Source organism: Ranitomeya variabilis, chromosome 6 (genome assembly GCF_051348905.1).
Source record: "Ranitomeya variabilis isolate aRanVar5 chromosome 6, aRanVar5.hap1, whole genome shotgun sequence".
Lineage (NCBI taxonomy): Eukaryota > Metazoa > Chordata > Amphibia > Anura > Dendrobatidae > Ranitomeya > Ranitomeya variabilis.
The window spans coordinates 243884478-243903920 of NC_135237.1; the positions used below are offsets into that span (position 1 = coordinate 243884478).

Consider the following 19443-nt stretch of genomic DNA (forward strand, 5'->3'; position numbering starts at 1 on the left):
CAGTTGCAAGGGGAGCCTCTTCCTCCCGCATGAGAGCAGCAGTTGCAGCACATGCCCTCCTGTACAGGACTACTGACATAATTGGAAAAACCATTGGAAATCCTGCCTGCGCATGACATCTCAGCAATCCTCAACCAAACCCAGCCAAAACATCTCTCCACCGCCAGGCATCTTCACCTCCAGTGCTCTCTACTCCTGTCCGACAATGTCGCCAACTGCAGATGCACAGTCCTCAATCCGTCCACTCTACTCCCACTCCCAAGGGGGGATACAGATATGGACCCTCAGATAAAAAGTCTGATCAAAATCTGCATGATACCTTCTGCAAGGATCTGGATTTGCTCCGGACGGATGACCATGATTGCTTCAGCATCATGAAACAAGAAAACAGCAGGACTACCCAAGGTGGCAGAAGAGCCACTGACCAACCCAGAGTTGATCCTCTATGTGGATGGCTCCAGATTTGCAGATGATGAAAGAAGATTCCACATGGGATGTGCAGTGAGCAGCAATCAAGAGATCCAGGGTCCAGAAGTCTGCTGCCTAGTCTGTCAGCCCAGGAAGCAGAACTGATAGCGCTGACGAAGGCCTACCAGATGGCAGAAGACAAGACTGTGAAAATGTATACCGATTCGAGGTACTCGCATGGCATAGCACATGACTTTGGGCCCATCTGGGCTGCAAGAAACTTCATCACAGCAAGCGGAACAACTGTGAAGCATCATGGAGCCATTAAGGACCTGCTGAACGCACTCCAACTTCCAAAAAATGGTGGCAGTACTAAAGTCAAAGCGCATGGAAAACTAAACACAGTAGAGGCACGAGGCAACAACATGGCGGATATGGCAGCCAAAGAAGCAGTCAAGGGAAGACAATATGGAAAAGTGGGAGAGGTCGTAGAGCCGGACAGCTACTACATGACGACTGAAGACAAGAAACCTGACCAAATGACGTCCTGTGATCTGCTCAAAAAGCTGCAAGAGCAAGCCTTAAAGGACAAGAAGGAATGCTGGATGCGGAAGAGAGCAACACATGAAGAAGGAAGGGTATACGCAATGGACTACAAACCCTGTTTACCCCGAAGCATCTACCCTATGGTGGGTCAGTGGGCACATGGGCCCACACACAGATTAAAGACACAGATGAATGATCTGATTGGTGCTTACTGGTTCGCTCCAGGGATCCCCACCCTAACAGCCAAGTTCACTAGCAGCTGTCTGACCTGCGGCAAATGCAACCCTGGAAGAATGGAGAAAGTTCCCACACATCATCTTGCCAGACCACTGTACCCCTTCCAGAGGATCCAGATAGACCACATCCAAATGCTGCCACCGTGGAGGTTTCAAATATGCCCTTGTGGCCGTGGACGTGTTCTCAGGATGGCCAGAAGCTTTCCCAGTGAGGAACCAGTCAGCAAAGACTACTGCAAAGAAGCTACTCTCAGAGACGAGATATGCAGCTATGGGGTCCCAGAAGTGAGAGTGACCAGGGACCCGCATTCACAGCAAATCTCACATGAGAGATCTGGTCAGCAGTAGGGTCAGACTTAGGCCTACACACTCCCAATCACACTACGCAGTGTTAGGCACACTCCCAGAGCCCCAGAAAAGCTGTCACCATATGAAATTTTGTTTGGGTCTAGTCCCAGGTTAGGGGTATCCTTTCCCTCAGCAGCTGATTATGCAATACGATACTTTGTCTGCTTATGTAATTGAACTCACCAAGAAACTTGCTAACATCCATTCTCGAGTTTTTTTCTTCATTGCCAGATCCAGATACAGTGTCCGGTACGCACTCCTTGAAGCCAGGAGACTGGGTGTTGGTAAAAAAAAGTTTGTAAGGAGAACACCACTCGATCCCAGATTTGATGGTCCTGTTCAAGTGCCGCTGATGACACCAACCTCTGTGAAACTGGAGGGAAGACCCACTTGGATCCACTCATCGCATTGCAAGAAAGCTCCCCTACCAGAAGATGACACCCAAGCCAGAAGGATGTTGTGGAGGCCCTGCCTGACCGAATAGATGACATACCTGATAAAGAATACACTACACATGCTATTGACTAAGAGACTGATTGCAACGAACCCCCGTTAGGGACAGATCTCCTGACCGCCCATTTGCGAAAAGTCTGTACGGAGTGGGGCGCAGGCATTAGGCTTGCGTCAGTTCACCGGCAGCACAAAAGAGTTGCAGCGCTTTGGGACAGGAGGCTAGGATTAGGGCAAGTGATATCTAAGGGGGGTTTGTGATAGAAATATATATATCATACTAGATTGTGGCCCGATTCTAATGCATCGGGTATTCTAGAATATGCATGTCCCCGTAGTATATGGACAATGATGATTCCGACTGTGCCTGTCGCTGATTGGTCGAGGCAACCTTTTTGACATCATCGTCGCCATGGCAACCATTATGACATCTACGTCGATACTGTGCCCGTCGCTGATTGGTCGAGGCCTGGCGGCCTCGACCAATCAGAGACGCGGGATTTCCATTATGACATCATCGTCGCCATGCTATGCCCGTCGCTGATTGGTCGAGGCCCAGGCGGCCTCGACCAATCAGCGAATGAATAAACGGGACAGACAGACAGACAGAAAAACCCTTAGACAATTATATATATAGATAGATCTCACTTGCATGTATACTCCTTTAAATCATATATACTTACATAAAGACAAATATATATCTATATACTCAGCTAGTTTATAATCAATTGCTCAATCTAACCTCATGAGCTAGGCCAGATGGTTTATGGTACTTTCCAGTATGTTTCAGACACCTAAAAAACAGGAACTTAGGCCAGATGTCCTGAAGTAATGTCTAGAATATCGCTAAGTCTTGCTGAAATAGCAGGATAAGGGTGACAGCTACATCCAAGAGTGCTAAATCAGCTTGTTGCCAGGTAGACTTCAGTCCGAATATGCCATGTACTCAGTTAAATACATTATGTACTCAGTCAGCCAATGAAATAATAGCTAGACAATATGGTAATTAACTAACCACCCCTAGCAACCCCTAACCACTCCTTTCTATATGCAACTATAAAACTATGTATGTACAATAAAGTATCAGTATTGATGGAATGTTGTTCTGTCACAATGGTGTACAGTTCATTCTTGATGAGCGCTCAAAATACTCAGTCTTATTGGGAACGGCCACAGCACACACAGGGATAAATTTATCCAAACCAAATTTCCATATCAAGGAATTACCCCAGAACTATAAGGAAAGACCTGGTCAATGACTTGAAAAGAGCTGGAATCACAGTCTCAAACATTACCGCTAGTAACAAACTATGCCATTATAGATTAAAATACTGCAGGGCATGTAAGGTCTCCCTGCTCATGCCAGAACATGTCCAAGCCCGTCTGAAGTTCACCAATGACCATCTGGATGATCCAGAGTAGCTATCAGAGAAGGTCATGTGGTTAGATGAGACCAAAATAAAACTTTTTGGCATCAACTTGACTCCCAATATTTGGAGGAAGAAGAATGATGAATACAACCCCAAGAACACCGTCCCAACCATGAAGCATTGTGGGGGACACATCATACTTTGGTGGTACTTTTCTGCAAAGGGGACAGGACGACTGCACCGTATTGAAGGTAGGATGGATGGGGTCATGTATGATTGATTATGTATGATTGTGGCCAAGAACCTCCTTCTCTCAGTAAGAGCATTAAAGATGGGTCATGGCTGGGTCTTCCAGCATGACAATGACTCGAAATACTCAGCTAGGACAACTAAGGAATGGCTACGTAAAAAGCAATTAAGGTCCTGGAGTGACCTAGCCAATCTGCAGACCTGAACCTGATATAAAATCTTTGGAGGGAGCTGAAACTCAATGTTGCCTGGCAACAGCCTTGAAACCAGAAAGAAGATCTGGAGAAGTTCTGTACGGAGGAGTGGGCCAATATCCCTGCAGCTGTGTATGCAAACTTGGTCAAGAACTACAGGAAATGTCTGACCTCTGTTATTGCAAACAAAGGTTTCTGTACCAAATATTAACCCCTTCATGACCTGGGGTATTTTTGTTTTTTAGTTTTTGGTTTTCGCTCCCCTCCGTCCCAGAGCCATAACTTTTTTTACTTTTCCATCAATATGGCCATGTGAGGGCTTACTTTTTGCGGGACAAGCTGTACTTTTGAACAGCATCATTGGTTTTACCATGTCATGTACTAGAAAACGGGAAAAAATTCCAAGTCCGGTGAAATTGCAAAAAAAGTGCAATCCAACACTTGGTTTTTGTTTGGCTCTTTTGCTAGGTACACTAAATGCTGATCTGCCTGCAACTGACCTGCCATTTTGATTTTCCAGGTCATTACGAGTTCATAGACATCAAACATGCCTAGGTAATTTTTTATCTAAGTGGTGAAAAAAAATTCCAAACTTTGCTTAAAAAAAAAAAGCTCCATTTTCCGATACCCGTAGCGTCTACATTTTTCGTGATCTGGGGTCGGGTAAGGGCTTATTTTTTGTGCGCCAAGCTGACGTTTTTAATTATAACATGTTGGTGCAGATACATTCTCTTGATCGTCCGTTATTGCATTTTAATTCAATGTCACGGCGACCAAAAAAAGTAATTCTGGCGTTTTGATTTTTTTTCTCGTTACGCCGTTTAGCGATCAGGTTAACCCTTTTTTTTGTTGATAGATTGGGTGATTCTGAATTCAGCAATACCAAATATGTGTATATTTGATTTTTGTTATTGTTTTATTTTGAATGGGGCGAAAGGAGGGTGATTTTAACTTTTAAAAAATATGAAAAAATAAAAAAAATAAAACTTTTTTTACTTTTTACATGCTTCAATAGCCTCCATGGGAGGCTAGAAGCTGGCACAACACGATCGGCTCTGCTACATAGAAGCGAAGCTCAGATTGCTCCTATGTAGCTGAATTTCTGCATTGCTATGAGCGCCGTCCACAGGGTGGCGCTCATAGAAATCCGGCATCAACAATCATAGAGATCTCAAGGAAACCTCTGGTTGTGGGGTCAGCGATGCGCTCATTTCCGGCCAGATGGCCAGAAGTTGTAGTTAAATGCCGCTGTCAGCGTTTGACAGAGGCATTTAACTAGTTAATAGCAGCGGGTGAACAACGATTCCACGCTATGCTATTGCAGGCACATGTCAGCTGTTCAAAACCACCGGAGCCCGCATCAAAGCAGGGGATCTGATCTTGGAGGTACTATCCCGTTCGAGGTCAGAGAGGGGTTAAGTTCTATTTTTTTTATTGTATCAAATACTAGACTAGACTAGATGTATCCTTCCTATTTGTCTGGAATATTTATTCCCTTTTGCATCTTGTGTACCACACCTGCATTTTCTTTCATTTGTCTGCAAAACACTACTTTAGTGTGTGCACACAGTGTGGTTCACATTACCTTGATTTGGTTTACCATTTTCATTACGTCTGATCATCTTGCACCATCGGTGCTTTATTATGACAAATGTCAACAATTCTAGGATATAGACAGTCTTATTGGGTTACAATCTTGTCTGCAGACTTATTTCATTGTGATGTGTCTCTCTGTGTCCCCCTGTTTGTTTTTTTGCATCAGCGTATCCCCACATTATCTATAAATATTTATTAACTTTTTTGTCGGGTCCTGTTTTGGTGTGCTGACCATATAGATGCCTATTAACATCAATGCATTTTGGAAAAGGCTTTTTTTTTGCTCACTTGATATCTGTCGTGTCACTTGATTGAGGGCTGCAGCTTTATTCTGAGCATTTTTTGTATACCATTTATGTAATTTTATGACTTTTTAAATGTTTTTATGTGTTTTTTCAGTTTTCTTTTGTACGAAATAAAATATTTGGTGATCCCTGTATACATGGTCTGAAGCTCTTTTTGTCTTTTTTTTTCAGTTTTTGATGTTTCACAGGCCTCAGGTGTATCCCTCTTATCGTGTGGTGCCCTCCCTTTCCTATATCCTCACCAGCTGTGACTGGCGGTAAAAAAGTTACCTCCGGTCACACGCATCAACTGATGAGAGAGTACTACTCCCATCAGCCTATACCTGCTGTCACTGAAAACAAATGTGACATAAATTTATGACAGCCCATGGGTTATGAACATTTCTAGAGGTGGCGCATAGCAATTGAAAGATGTACCAAATTCATTAACAGTCTAAATTTTACTTCAGTACTCGCTTCATTAAGGCTGGCTTACAACACACAAGTCTTGACTCATTGAGGCCTAAATTTGTGTGAGCTTTACACTTTGGACTTAGGGGACTTACTTCCTTGAGCTTCTGTTCCCGCACATTTCTATTATGCACTTACAGCATAAGAAGAGAGGAGGTTTCTTCAACTGTTTTGTTAGAGAGATTAACATGCTGTGACAGAACCAAAATGAACAAGACTGAGCACTTCAGCATGAAGAATTTTAGTGCAAAAGTGTATGAATGCAGAGTGCAAGTCTATATGCTTGAGCCTCTGCTTCTTTTAGCAGTGAAAGTAGTTTAACCCCTTCACCCCCCACCTTCATGACCAGGCCAATTTTTACATTTCTGACCATTGTAAATTTATGCAGCAATAACTCTGGAATGCTTCAACGGATCCCACTGATTCTGAGACCATTTCAAAAACTGCACCCCTCAAGGTGCTCAAAACCACATTCAAGAAGTTTTTTTTAACACTTTAGCTTCTTCACAGAAACTGAAGCCATGTGGAAGGAATAAATTAACATTTAATATTTTTTCACAACAATTTTATTTAGAAGCAATTTTTTTTATTTTTACAAGGGTAACAGGAGCAAGTGGACCCCAATCTTTTCTGTGCAATTTCTCCTGAGCACACCAATACCCTATATGTGGGATAAAACTACTGTTTGGACACACAGCAGGGCTTGGAAGGGAAGGAGCATCGTTTGACACAAAAATGGCAGGAATAGAGAGCGGATGACATATTACGTTTGCAGGGCCCCTGATGTGCCTAAACAGAAGACAACGCCTACAAATGACCCCATTTTGTAAACTAGATTCCTTGAGGAACCGTATATAGATTTGCGTTAAACACCTTGAACCCACAGGTACTTCACAGAAGTTTATAATGTAGAGCTGTGAAAATAAAAACAAATTTTATCCCACAAAAATGTTTTCTAGCCTCAATTTTTTTATTTTCACAAGGGTAACAAGAGAAAAAGCACAATACAATTTGTTGTGCATTTTCTCTTGAATACACTGATACCCCATATGTGGGGGAAAACTACTGTTTGGGCACACGGCAGGGCTCAGAAGAAAAGGAGCACCATTTGACTTTTTTATTGCAAAATTTGATGGAACATATCGCAGAGAGACCCTGGTGTGCCTAAACAGTAGAACCGTTATGTTTTACTACTTCTGCACAGTAAAGGCATTTCTCCACTCCTTTCAAGTGCCATAACTTCTTAATTTTTCCATTGACATAAAGGTATTAGGGCTTGTTTTTTTTACCGCTGCTGATGTAAGGAGTGCATTGATTAGCTGCATGATCACCATTACAAAGATATATGCTGTTTTGCAGACACTAGCACCGGTGACATATTTTCTTTATGGGAACATGTTGCTATCTAGATAGGTTCTCTGCTTATGATAGTATTGTTAGAGTTATTAACTTGATAACAACACTAAAACTGGGGCTAGTTCATTATTAAGGCAGCAGGATGCTCTTGTTCACATTTCAAGTAATTGTCATTCCAAAAGGTAAATGCATATTATTGTTTTTTTTTTAACCCTGTCTCAATACCCTCCATACATGTTTGATGCAAGTCATTTGCAGGTTTATGGAGCAAACTCATGAGCTGAGACCACTACATACACGGCCACGGCAGGTGTAGGCTGTGTTTAATAGATCGTGCCTGCCTCTGATAGCAGCGTCTGGAGCTAGATCCAATCACTGGTGCTTTGTCACTTAAGTAATCAAGGGGTCCTAATGGATTGTCATGGCAGCTCGAGTACACCGTAGCCACCTTCTCTGCACTCCAATGGGAGATTGTAAATTTCACTATATACCGCCATACTGAGGCATATAATAGGAACAACCAATATATTCAATCAAGTGAATAAAAGTCTCATACGAGGACAGAAAAAAGTAATTAAAATTTGTTTACAGTTATAAAAATAAACAAAAAGCATTATGTTTGAAACAAACTCCTTGTCCCAAAATAAAAACTTAGAATTAATTTAAAACTAAAAAATAAACTTATTTAGAATTAGCACATTCGCAGAAGTCTGATCTAAAAGTATAAAATTATTTACTATACTGTATATGGTTTTTCGGGCCCTGTACCTCCACAAAAGTATGCAATGAAAAGCGTTCAAAACATGTTCTGTATCCCACAATGATAGAAGTGAAAACAAATACATTCTCACGCAAAAAACAAGCTCCTGAAACAGCTCCATTGACAGAAGACTAAAAAAACATAAGTATCTCACAAAATGGTGACACAAATCAAAAGGTTTTCTCTAAGATGAATATTACCAGCTCATTTTTACCACCCACTGAATGCAGTAAAAACAAAACCAAATTAACAATGGAGAAATTGCATTTTGTCAGTATTTCAGGGCCAAAAATAAGAATAGAAAAAACATGATTCATGGAAGGGATGGATTAATTACGACAGACACTGATGCTTTCACAGGGTATAGTAACTTATATGAGGGTCTGTCAAGCTTCCATCACACAAAACACCTAATGCTATTTGTTCTGATAAAAACAAGAGAGTCTGCAATAGAGGCCCTAATTCATGCCACCTTGTGGGCAGGACACAAATATTGGTTTCAGCCAATGAAAAGTGCTAATTTCCAACAATCCTGGCATATCCATTCCTGTCTGGAGATGTTTCTAGACAGTGTTCATACCGGCCAACTGTATCTACCAAATAGCAACCGCTGCACCGTTAGTACACAAGCTTGAATAACATTTATCAGATAGGAAAATTAGCCTTGCAGCCCATTGTAACCAATCACATTGCAGTTTTCATTCTTCCATAGCATACATTCCCTGAGACAACCTCTTTAGGAAAAAGATCATATCATGAAAATAGGACTGTGCTTCCTACAGTTCCATAGGTTAAACATAATGGAAAGAGCCTAAAAGGAAAATCAGGGAAATCACGGGGTATAGATATCATTTTATAGGCAATGTGTAAGGATTCATCTTAACACAAAGAAAACTTGTCACCCTACACAGATGACTCAGATGTCCGACATTCCTCTGTGAGGCATCTATGTAACTGAAGCTTCTCCGCTTATATGACATGGCTTACATTGTGGAGCAGCCGCCACTCATACTTTACTCTTGTAACTCTTTGACGAATCAAAGTGTGGAGTGATGATAATATTGGCAGAAGTAAAACAATCGGCTATCTTACGTTCCTTCTACTACCTAACTAGCAGCAAATACCCTAATAAGAGTCACCTTCTCATGAATGGGAGGAAAAACTCTGCCAGCAAATTAGTAATTCCGAGGGAAATGTGTCGGGACATTTTCCTTCTCTGAACTATGACCAGTGGATCAACATTCAAAGCAAGAATGTTATATATTTACATTTCTTATAAGATTTACAAATATTTTAGTTTTTTTTTTCTAAAAAAGCATCCAAGTCCTTTTTGAAACTGACGATTCCTGCTGTGACCGGGTCCTGATGTAGACTGTTCCACAGATTAAGGCTGTGTGTACACGTTGCGTTTTTACTGCTGTTTTGATGTGTTTTTTCAGTGCAGATTTGTCACAAACCCTGAATGGTTTGCTGATGCCAGCAAAGTGAAAGAGACTCCTGAAGTCTCATGCACACATTGCTTGTTTGTGACTTGCAGATTTGGTGCAGATTTAGATTGCAGCATGTCAATTCTTTCAGCATAAACGTGCGCTTTTGATGCCAACAGATGCAGAAATTTCTGCACCAAATACTTAACGTGTGCACGTACCCTCATAGTTCTCATGATAAGAAAACCTTGCTTTCTCCAGATGTGGTTGGTGGGAGGGGAGTGTCCGCATGCCTTTTGCAGGGGTTTCACATGAATCAGCTTTTGACCACACTTTTCATATAAGAAAGTTAATCATGTGATAATGTTAGTTATGCAGAAAGATTAAAATAATGAAATAGGTTTTCCACTACTTTTTCATTGATGATGACCTATCCTTAGGATAGCTCATCAATATCTGATCCGTTGTGGTGCAACACTTGGCACCCCCCGCCGACGATCTTTTCGGTGTTAGCAGCAGTGGCTGCTGGTCGGAAGTGCTCAATTGCGAAGCTGCTCTGTCTTCTGATAGTGACCTCCTATTCAAATCAATAGTGCAATGGTAAACAACCATATACGATATTACATGAATAATATCTTACAGCATAGTAAGCAAAGTTGTTAGAGTGCAGTAGTGCTCTATGTAAAGTGCGTGTGAAAAAAAATCAAGTATAATAGTATAAGGGCTCTACTTACTGCTTAATGCCACAATAGTTGGAGACTCTTACTCCTGAGTGGTGTCACTGTCTACCCGATGCGCGTTATTACCCTTGATTTTTGCACCAGCACTTTACATAGGGCACTGCTAACATTTTTGCCATATATGACTCAATGTAAGATATTGGAGCGCCCCCACCGTCGCAGGGCCGAGGGGTACCCAGTACCGGGCCTCTCTGTCTCGGTTCTGGGATTGTCACGGTGGCTAGACCCGGTCCGTGACCCTGCTAAGGGGCGTCCAATGAAAGTTGAGAGTGATAATGTGTGGTGCAGGGTGCGATGAATAACGAGGACACAGGGTTGCAGTCTCTTTACCTCTTTACTGAAGGCTTCAGGATCCTCAATCCAGAGTATGGTTAACAGGGCTGGCTGAGACCGGCCGGTCCGATGGCACCTCCAGAGTTCCCTTTGCAGGTTGAAATCTGTGCCTTCCTTCTAGCGCTTGTGTGTTGTAGTCCTTCCCTGCTGAGCACCACGGGATAGTCCTCACAACTGTTGTGTCTGTTTCTGATGTTCTTCTCCATCCCCCAGATGATATGGCTAGGACGCACACGTATGACGGGTAGGCCTGGAGTTCTTCCGGGACCATAGTGTCGCCCCTCTCCAACTGTTGCCCCCTATGTCTGCTTAGGTGATTTAGGTGAGACAGCCCGCCTATAACTGACTGTCCTGCCATTGGTTTGAAGTAAGGCTTGGAGCCAGTACTTCCTTGGCGTTTCCGGCCACCGGCTACGCGCCTCAGTAGGATGTTGCCTCGATCTTACAGCACGACTCCTACTGGTGTTTTCTCCTTGTTGCGTTGATCTCGTTTCTCACTCTTCACAATAAACCTCGCTTCTTGTCTTTTCTTGGGGTACTGCCGCAATGAAGTGCAGGCGCGGTCCCGTAACGTTCTTTCTGTTCGCTAGGCCTCTGTCAGGATCCCACCCCTGACAGGGACCCCCCTGAATCTTCCCCTGCAACACCCTCTGCCACAGGATGTTGCCTGGTTCCAACCCAGTCAGCTTTCTCCCTAACTTCCTATCTAACCCCCAGTTTTACCAGATTGTGAGGAGTGGCCTAATACATAGCACCCTTAGCTCCCCCTGGAGGCCAGACTATGAAGTGTATTGGTGTCTGTGATACCTGGTCAGGTGAACTCCTTCAGTGCCATCAGACGTACCATAGCCCCCCTTAGTGGCGGAGCAACGGTACTGCAACGACCAGGACTCTGGGGCGCTGCAATATAATATATTATTTATGTAAAATCATGTATGGTTACTTGCAATTATTGGCATTATTATTATGATAATATGACTCCCTAATGTTATGTGATTTTCATATCATCCAGAGTATGTGACCTCAATTTTATATGATCCTTTTGTTCTGGTCTTCTATGGTGGTTTTTTCTACGTTTCCTTGGCCTTTTTATTTCAGTCTGGACAGAACCTTTAATTTCCTAAACTGATGCACAGAATATCACATTCATTTTTAGATAACTAACTTTGAAACCTGTGATGGAGTCATGAGGAACCAGGTGTTTGCTGCTAATATGAGAGCAGCATAATGTAGAGACAGGGACCCTGATTACAGTGATATGTCACTTACTGGGCTGTTTTGATAAAATCACTGATTAATCAGCAGGAGATTGTCACTAGAGGACAAATCAATCTGCTGCCATGTAGTCCTCCATATTCATAAGCTTTGTATAACTCCCACACTACACCCACACTTATTAGTAACTTTCTGCCTATGCACAGTGTACATAGAAAGCTGCCAATCATTGGTGTGGGCAGGTTATAGAGATCTAAATATTCAGAGCACTGGTACATATGCAGCAGATAAAACAGTGTTTTTTTTTTAATCAAAATTGCCTCTAGCAGAGCAGAAAATAATACATCACTGGAATCATGGTCTTTGCACCTATATCATGCTGCTCTCCAATAGGGTATCAAAAACCTGTTAACAGGGTCCCTTCAAATTGCTGATTAGTTTATTACAGTTTCATGCAGCATTACCCCTATTAATAGGGAAAATGATGGCGTTAAAGTCTATGAAGGCCAAACATTACAAGTAATGAAACAACCACATACTGTCGATGCATAATACAAATATTATATGGCATCATTACTGTGCAAATATTTAACCTGGAATTTCCAGATTTACCTAAAATGAAAAAAGTCTATCCTTTAGGTGAATGACATGTATCCCCTCAGAAGTGCAACACATTGACATCAATACATAATTGAATCACACAACTGCACAGTTGAAAGTGTGCAATTATTCTATCAATTTCCATCCGCTTTGGAACCAGACTGTAAGGGCTTTTCTATTTTTCTTTGCCATTAATGTGCATTACTGGAAGCAATTGCTTCTCCCTAAAGCCTACGCAAAGGAAAAAAAAAGGATCAAACATCTTGCAAATTGACCCATTATTCGTGTCCTGGCACTGTTACAGCTAAAAGTGTTTTAAATGAATGAATCTGTTTTTTTGCCATTAAGCGGATAAGGTAATTGGTGCTAAAACAAACACCAGAAAAATTCACAAAAATGAGTCAGACTTTGTCAGTTTCTGTTTTTAAAACCAGCGACTAAATTCCAAGAGTTTAAACATATTCTTTCTCATTGCGCACAGATGAAATGCCCTGGTAACATGAAATGCCTGATGTGCAGACTGGCCACAATGCAGGGAATGGTGGACGGACCTGCAGTCTACTCCCGCATAAGGCTGCATTCACACATGTATAGCCGATACAGTTAGGGTATGTGTCCACGGTCAGTAAACGCTGCTTGTTTGACGCTGCGCAGAGCTGCAGCGTCAAACACGCAGGGTCCAGATGTTCCATCATAGTGGAGGGGATTTTTTGAAATCCCATGTCCACTATGCGTGGAAACACGCACGCGTTGGCCCTGCGACTCCGGACATGCTGCACGTCTTTTCAGATCGCAGCATGTCCGTGCTACCTGCGTCGCCGCAGCGTCGCCGCAAGTAATAACACAGGGCGCTATGCGAGGGTGCAATGATCCCGGATGTGTACAGTTAACACATCCGGCATCATCGCGTCCCAGAAAGGGGGCGGGGCTTAGCGCCAAGCGGCTTCGCCGCTCCGGCGATACCGCCGGCCATCCTGAACGTGGACTCGTACCCTTAGAAGTGAAAATGTCAATGCATGGATCTGGAAATTGATCCAGGGATATTAAAAGAAAGTCCTCAAAGTTGTCCATTTCTTTTAAATCAGCCCATGGCATTGGCTCAAAAAAAGTGCACCAAACCTCCATGAGTGATTTCTGCTTGTGGATGGACTTCTAACCAAGATGCATCCTGTATTGCAGGAAGAGCCAGGAGACATCTTTCTAATGTCACAAGATTGGTGCCTGAATTACACTGGCAAGTCCGGATTTGTATTAGGAACGACGGAGAGAATTGAGATTCTGGTTTGGGCTTTTATCCTAAGTCATATTTCAAGGCTCATTAAAGGGTCGATATTGAGTTGTACGATTGCTATTTCTAGTCCTATTCCTCTCTAAAGAGGTAATTTGCATATTTCCCAGAGGAGCATTGTAAGGTTTAGGATGGTTTCACATTTGCGGACGAGGGCTTTGCGGAGGGCTGCGTTGCATAATTCCTCCGTGAAGCCCCGTCCACTGCCGCACCTCTTCCTTCAGCTTCGCCTACGTCGGCATGCATCCTGCGTACCCTATCTTTAACATTGGGTACACAGGCCATGCGGATGTATGCGTATACGGATGCGCCGACTGCAACAAAATGCAACATGTTGCGTTCGTCGCAGGTCGGCAAAGAGTCAAAACGACGCATGCTGAAGCATTGCATACATCCGCATGGCCTACATTCCCAATGTTAAAGATGGGGTATGCAGGACCCATGCCGACGCAGGCGGCGCTGAAGGAAGAGGCGGGGCTTCACAGAGGAACTACGTGGCCCTCCGCAAAGCCCTTGTCCGCAAATGTGAAGCCAGCCTTAAAGGCTTCCTCGCATTGGCATGCTAGTCTTGACATGTCACTCCTCAAAGAGAAATGCTACCCCTTGGATCCCAGTTTGAAGCCTTTCACACAGCCAAACTAGAACTCACATTTTGCACTGACGAGGGGCAACACCTCAAAACACCATGTCTGCAAATGGAGATTCTGGTCTGGCTTTTATCCTAAGTCATGTGATAAAGCTCATGACAGGGTCGACATTGACTTTTAGGATTGCTACTTCCAATAGGTGGCACTATAGATTTCTGGTCATCTTCCTCTCTGAAGTGGCAACTTGTATATTAGTGACTATAAATATAATGACATTATGTGATAATTGTGAAAGAAGCCTGGGGTTCAGATTCATACAATAAGCTCTCCAATATCTTTCATTGCGCAGGAACCTACCAGTTCACCAAACAGCTTTACAGGGATAACCATTTAATATGGTCATCATGGAGCAGAGTATCACGTGGCTGCCAAGTATCTGTATGACCCCCTTGTAACAATATATCATTCCTGTAGAAGATTCAACTGTAACTTCCAAACAGATGAATTGAGCAGACATCTAAGCTGCCTAAACCTCATAGTAAAGGGTCTGTAATGAAAAAATGTCTTGAAAGCAGAAATCTGCATATGTTGTGAATAAACATACAGGTTTTTTTTATTGTTGGTTTTATTTTTTAAAGGTTGTCACATATTTTAATAAAGATATTAGGATTTTTTTCAACATATTGCTCTGCTTACTTACCTCTTCAAATTTTAGTGCAATCATTGAAAATGCTTTAAAAATTGCATCTGTTGGTCCTGTGATTGTTACAATTCTTTCTGGGCAAGAGCCTTCTGATATGTTGATTCGGGCTCCACTCTGTAAAGTAAAAAACGAAATCAGTATGCATATAGAATATGTGTCTGTCTGCCTAAATATGTAGCTATCTGTCTCTCCGTCTATGTCATTATTGTGCTTATTCATGTGTGAGTTAATAACAATTTTGGACATTAAAAAGCAATCAGATAAATAGATTACCAAAGATCATATAGCAAAATCAGATTGGGTGATAGTTACAATTAGGACACCTCAGGGGACAGCATTAATCCCGACCCTTTTAATATGTTTAAATTAGGGGTTTTACAATTTTAGGTTAAAATCTAAATGCAAAGTTCTGTGCTTATCTATATATACTTTGTTTAATTTCCTCGACACTGTTAACAAGGTAGGCAATATGACCTAAAATGGAACTCTCAATTTTTTTCCCCACATAGTTACAGTGTAACTTAAAGGTGTTGTCTGGTACTTTAATATTGATGGCTTATCTTTAGGTAAGTTTGGCGACGGTGTCCTCATGTGATCAGTTGCACAGCTGCACACACAACTCCACCAATTGCATAGTGATCACATGCAGAGCTGCACACACAACTCCATCACTTGTATAGTGGCCGTGGCGTGGTACTGCATATTGGTCCCTATTCACACAAAAAGTGGTCAATGTGCAGTACCTCCCATCAGCCACAATGCAGTTGACAGGGCTGTGCTGCTCCCCTTCGTAACTGATCACATCTGGCCGATGGCGGCACTAGGAACAAGTTGATTGGTGAAAGTGCTGGGTGTTGCACCCCACTGATATCAGTTTGATGACCTATCCTAAGGATAGGCCACCAATATTAAAGTACTAGGCAATCCATTTAGTTTTAATATATTTTCATAAATCAATTGCACAAGCAAGGAAACCACCTCGTAATACATCTTATTTCCAAACCATGCCACTTTCTCCACTAATGCTCCACCAATTCTCCCCCTGCCTTCTGTTCTGACCATTCTCTGAAAATACAAAAAAATCTGTACACATAAGGCTACTTTCACACTAGCGTTTTTTGCTGTACGTCGCAATGCGTCGTTTAGGAGAAAAAACGCATCCTGCAAAGTTGTCCGCAGGATGCGTTTTTTTTCCCATAGATTTACATTAGCGACGCATGTAACGTTTTTTTGCGCTTCGTGTCCGCCATTTTCGACCGTGCATGCACGGCCAAAACTCCGCCCCCTCCTCCCCGGACCTTACAATGGGGCAGCGGAAGCATCGTAAGACTGCTTCCGCTGCCCATGTAGGGCATTATTTTCACAATGCGCATCGGCACGTGCCGACACTAGTGTGAAAGCAGCCTAAGTCGCTTGTTCATTGAGAGATCACATTTAGGCCCTTAGGCCGGCGTCACACTCAGCGTAGGGAAATACGTGTGACGGGGTGTACGGCAGAGCAAGAAGGGACAACAGGCCAAGGGATGATTCCACAGATTTATTATCAAGAACGCTGGAACAACACATGCAGGTAGATCTACAGAGTCCACAATTAGTCCAACGGAACAGGTTCGGGGGCACCTCCCGATAATCCTTGTGCCAGCTAACAAAACAATAGTCCACACGAGTCCAAACGATCACAAAACAATCCCTCGAACGACGAGATATGTCCTCAGCTCAAGTCTCGCCCCGTTCGCTTCCACAGTCACAGATGTACGTGGGGTCTTGCCTCAGCTAAGAATCCCCACTCCTTCTCCTTCCAAAGTCAACTCACATCTGATCTCAAAATAAGAATGGTTTGTCTGAGCTCCTGGGATCCGCCCATGAAGGGGGTAGGGGTCACACCTTCTATTCAATGGCTGAGTCCACCAGAAGATTCCAGACTAGTCGGCTCCATAGTATGTACATTTGACTAGCCACCTGCTGTGAGGAAGAATGGCTATTCCTTCCTAGTGATGTTGACAAAGCTTAATTACATTATAGCTTAGGGCTGCAAGTATTGGGGAAGGAGACATTTTGTTACAGATTAACTCAAAGCACAAGAAAATACATATATTACAGCTAATAGAAACCAGAGAACAGTTACATACATCAAATGGCATATTATTCAAATACAGGACAGGGCAAAAGTACAGATCATGACAATACGGTCCGTATTTTACATGCGTAATACGCAGAAATGTTCCCAAAACAGTGATCCGTATGTCATCTGTAGGCAGGGTGTGGCAGCGTATTTTGCACATGTCATCCTCTGTATGTAATCCGTATGGCATCCGTACAGCGAGATTTTCTCACCGGCTTGCAAAACGGACATACAATGGATCCATGGGCTCAAATATTCATGAAAACATATATACAGTATATATATATATATATATATATATATATATATATATATATATATATATATATGTCAGTGAGACACATATATGTATATATATATATATATATTTATTTTTCATACAGCACTGGATAGCTTAAAAGCCGGTAATTCAATTGCCGGCTTTTGCTATCTCCTTCCCAAACCCGACATGATATGAGACATGGTTTACATACAGTAAACCATTTCATATCCCTTTTTTTTGGCATATTCCTCACTACTAATGTTAGAAGTGTATGTGTGCAAACTTTGGGGGCTCTAGCTGTTAAAATAAATGGTTAAATCGCGGAAAAAACTGGAGTGGGCTCCCGCGCAATTTTCTCCGGAGAAAGCAAAAGGAGATAGCAAAAGCCAGCAATTGAATTACCGGCTTTTCTGCTATCTAGCGCTGTATGAAATATACATATATATATGTGTCTCACTGACATATATATATATATATATATCTCCCTATACTATGTGTAGACATTTATTTTAGCTATTCTATTCTAACCTGTCAGTATGATTTTACTGTACACCGCACTGAATTGCTGGCTTTTCGATAGAACACCGGTGCGCATTTCTCGCAAGTCACACTGCTGGTCCGTGTGTAATCCGTATTTTTCTCGCCCCATAGACTTTCATTGGCAGATTTTTTGCGCAATACGCTGACAACCGCAGCATGCTGCGATTGTCTACGGCCGTACAAGACCGTAAAATACGTATGCGTAAAATACGCCAGATAGGAGCTGGGTTATAGAGAATCATTGTACCTTGTGCAATGCGTATTTTCTGCGCCTCTCATAAAACACGCTAGTGTGACCCTGGCCTTAGAAGTCTATGAAGAATGGAGGCGGAGGAGAAGCAAAGCTGCTGCAGCGAGACAGAGACAGACACAGGGTATAGGATCTCTGTACACTGGACTCTGCGGTGTGTGCAAATGACAAAAAAAAGAGAGCAGCCGTTTCTAAAGCAGCATGGACGCCTGTTTAAGGCCAGTGGCAGTTGCTTAGCAAGACCATATAAGCATTGTGCAAATTTTCTAATCCTCCCTTTCAAAGTTTATAGTTAAATCTGCATTGGAAAATATCTGATTGTGAAAACAGAATTATATTAGAAGCGTACGGAAAGTGCAAAAGGAAAATATTACTTTCAGGTGTAGTGGATGGGAGGGGACACCCAGTCCAAGATGCGAAAGAGAAATTAATATTCATTGCCCTCCATGCCTGATAACAGTGAGAGCAGGTGTACGCTGATGAGAGTATTCACCAGCCGGCGCCTGTGCATAGTAATAAATATGTCAGTGAGATAATTAGTGCAGTGCGTGTATACTTTACTGTATTTAGCTAATAAATAAAAGAAAAAAATAGTGTTGGGTCCCCTTATTTTCACTAACCATCTGAGGGAAAGCAGACAGCTGGAGACTGGTGTTATTATTCTGGTAAGGGGCCAACATCCATAAAGTTTCCCAGCCTATTAATAATAGCACACAGCTGTGGCATAGTCTTTACTGTTTATTAAAATATGGAGACCACAAAAAATGATGTGGGGTCCCTCTATATTTAATAACCAGAAAAGGCTAAACAGACAGCTGTTGACTGATATTACTAGGCTGTGAGGGGACCATGGATATTGACCCCTTCCCAGACTAAAAACACCAGCCTTCAACCACCCCAGAAATGGCACATCCATTATATGTGCAATTCCTTGCGCTTACCCTTGTCTCTTCCCGCTTGCGCTCGTATTTTGGCAAGTGGGATAATGGTTTTGGGGTTGATGCCAGCATTGTAATGTCAGCTGACATCAAACCCAGGGGTTAGTATTGGAGAGGCATCAATAAGAAACCCCCATTACTAACTCAATAATCCAAAGTAAGAAAGAAAC

At 42.5% G+C, this 19443-nt stretch overlaps 1 protein-coding gene across 12 annotated transcripts in view; it reads right to left on the reverse strand.

The window, feature by feature from the left end:
• The window catches only part of LOC143782270 (poly(rC)-binding protein 3-like), a 2306623-nt gene that overhangs the window by 100230 nt on the left and 2186950 nt on the right, over positions 1 to 19443 (reverse strand). For all 12 annotated transcript variants that reach the window (XM_077269554.1, XM_077269555.1, XM_077269557.1 and 9 more), the window contains one exon: positions 15159 to 15275. In XM_077269554.1, the coding sequence (XP_077125669.1) occupies positions 15159 to 15275 (117 nt within the window). The remainder of the gene's footprint in view (positions 1 to 15158; positions 15276 to 19443) is intronic.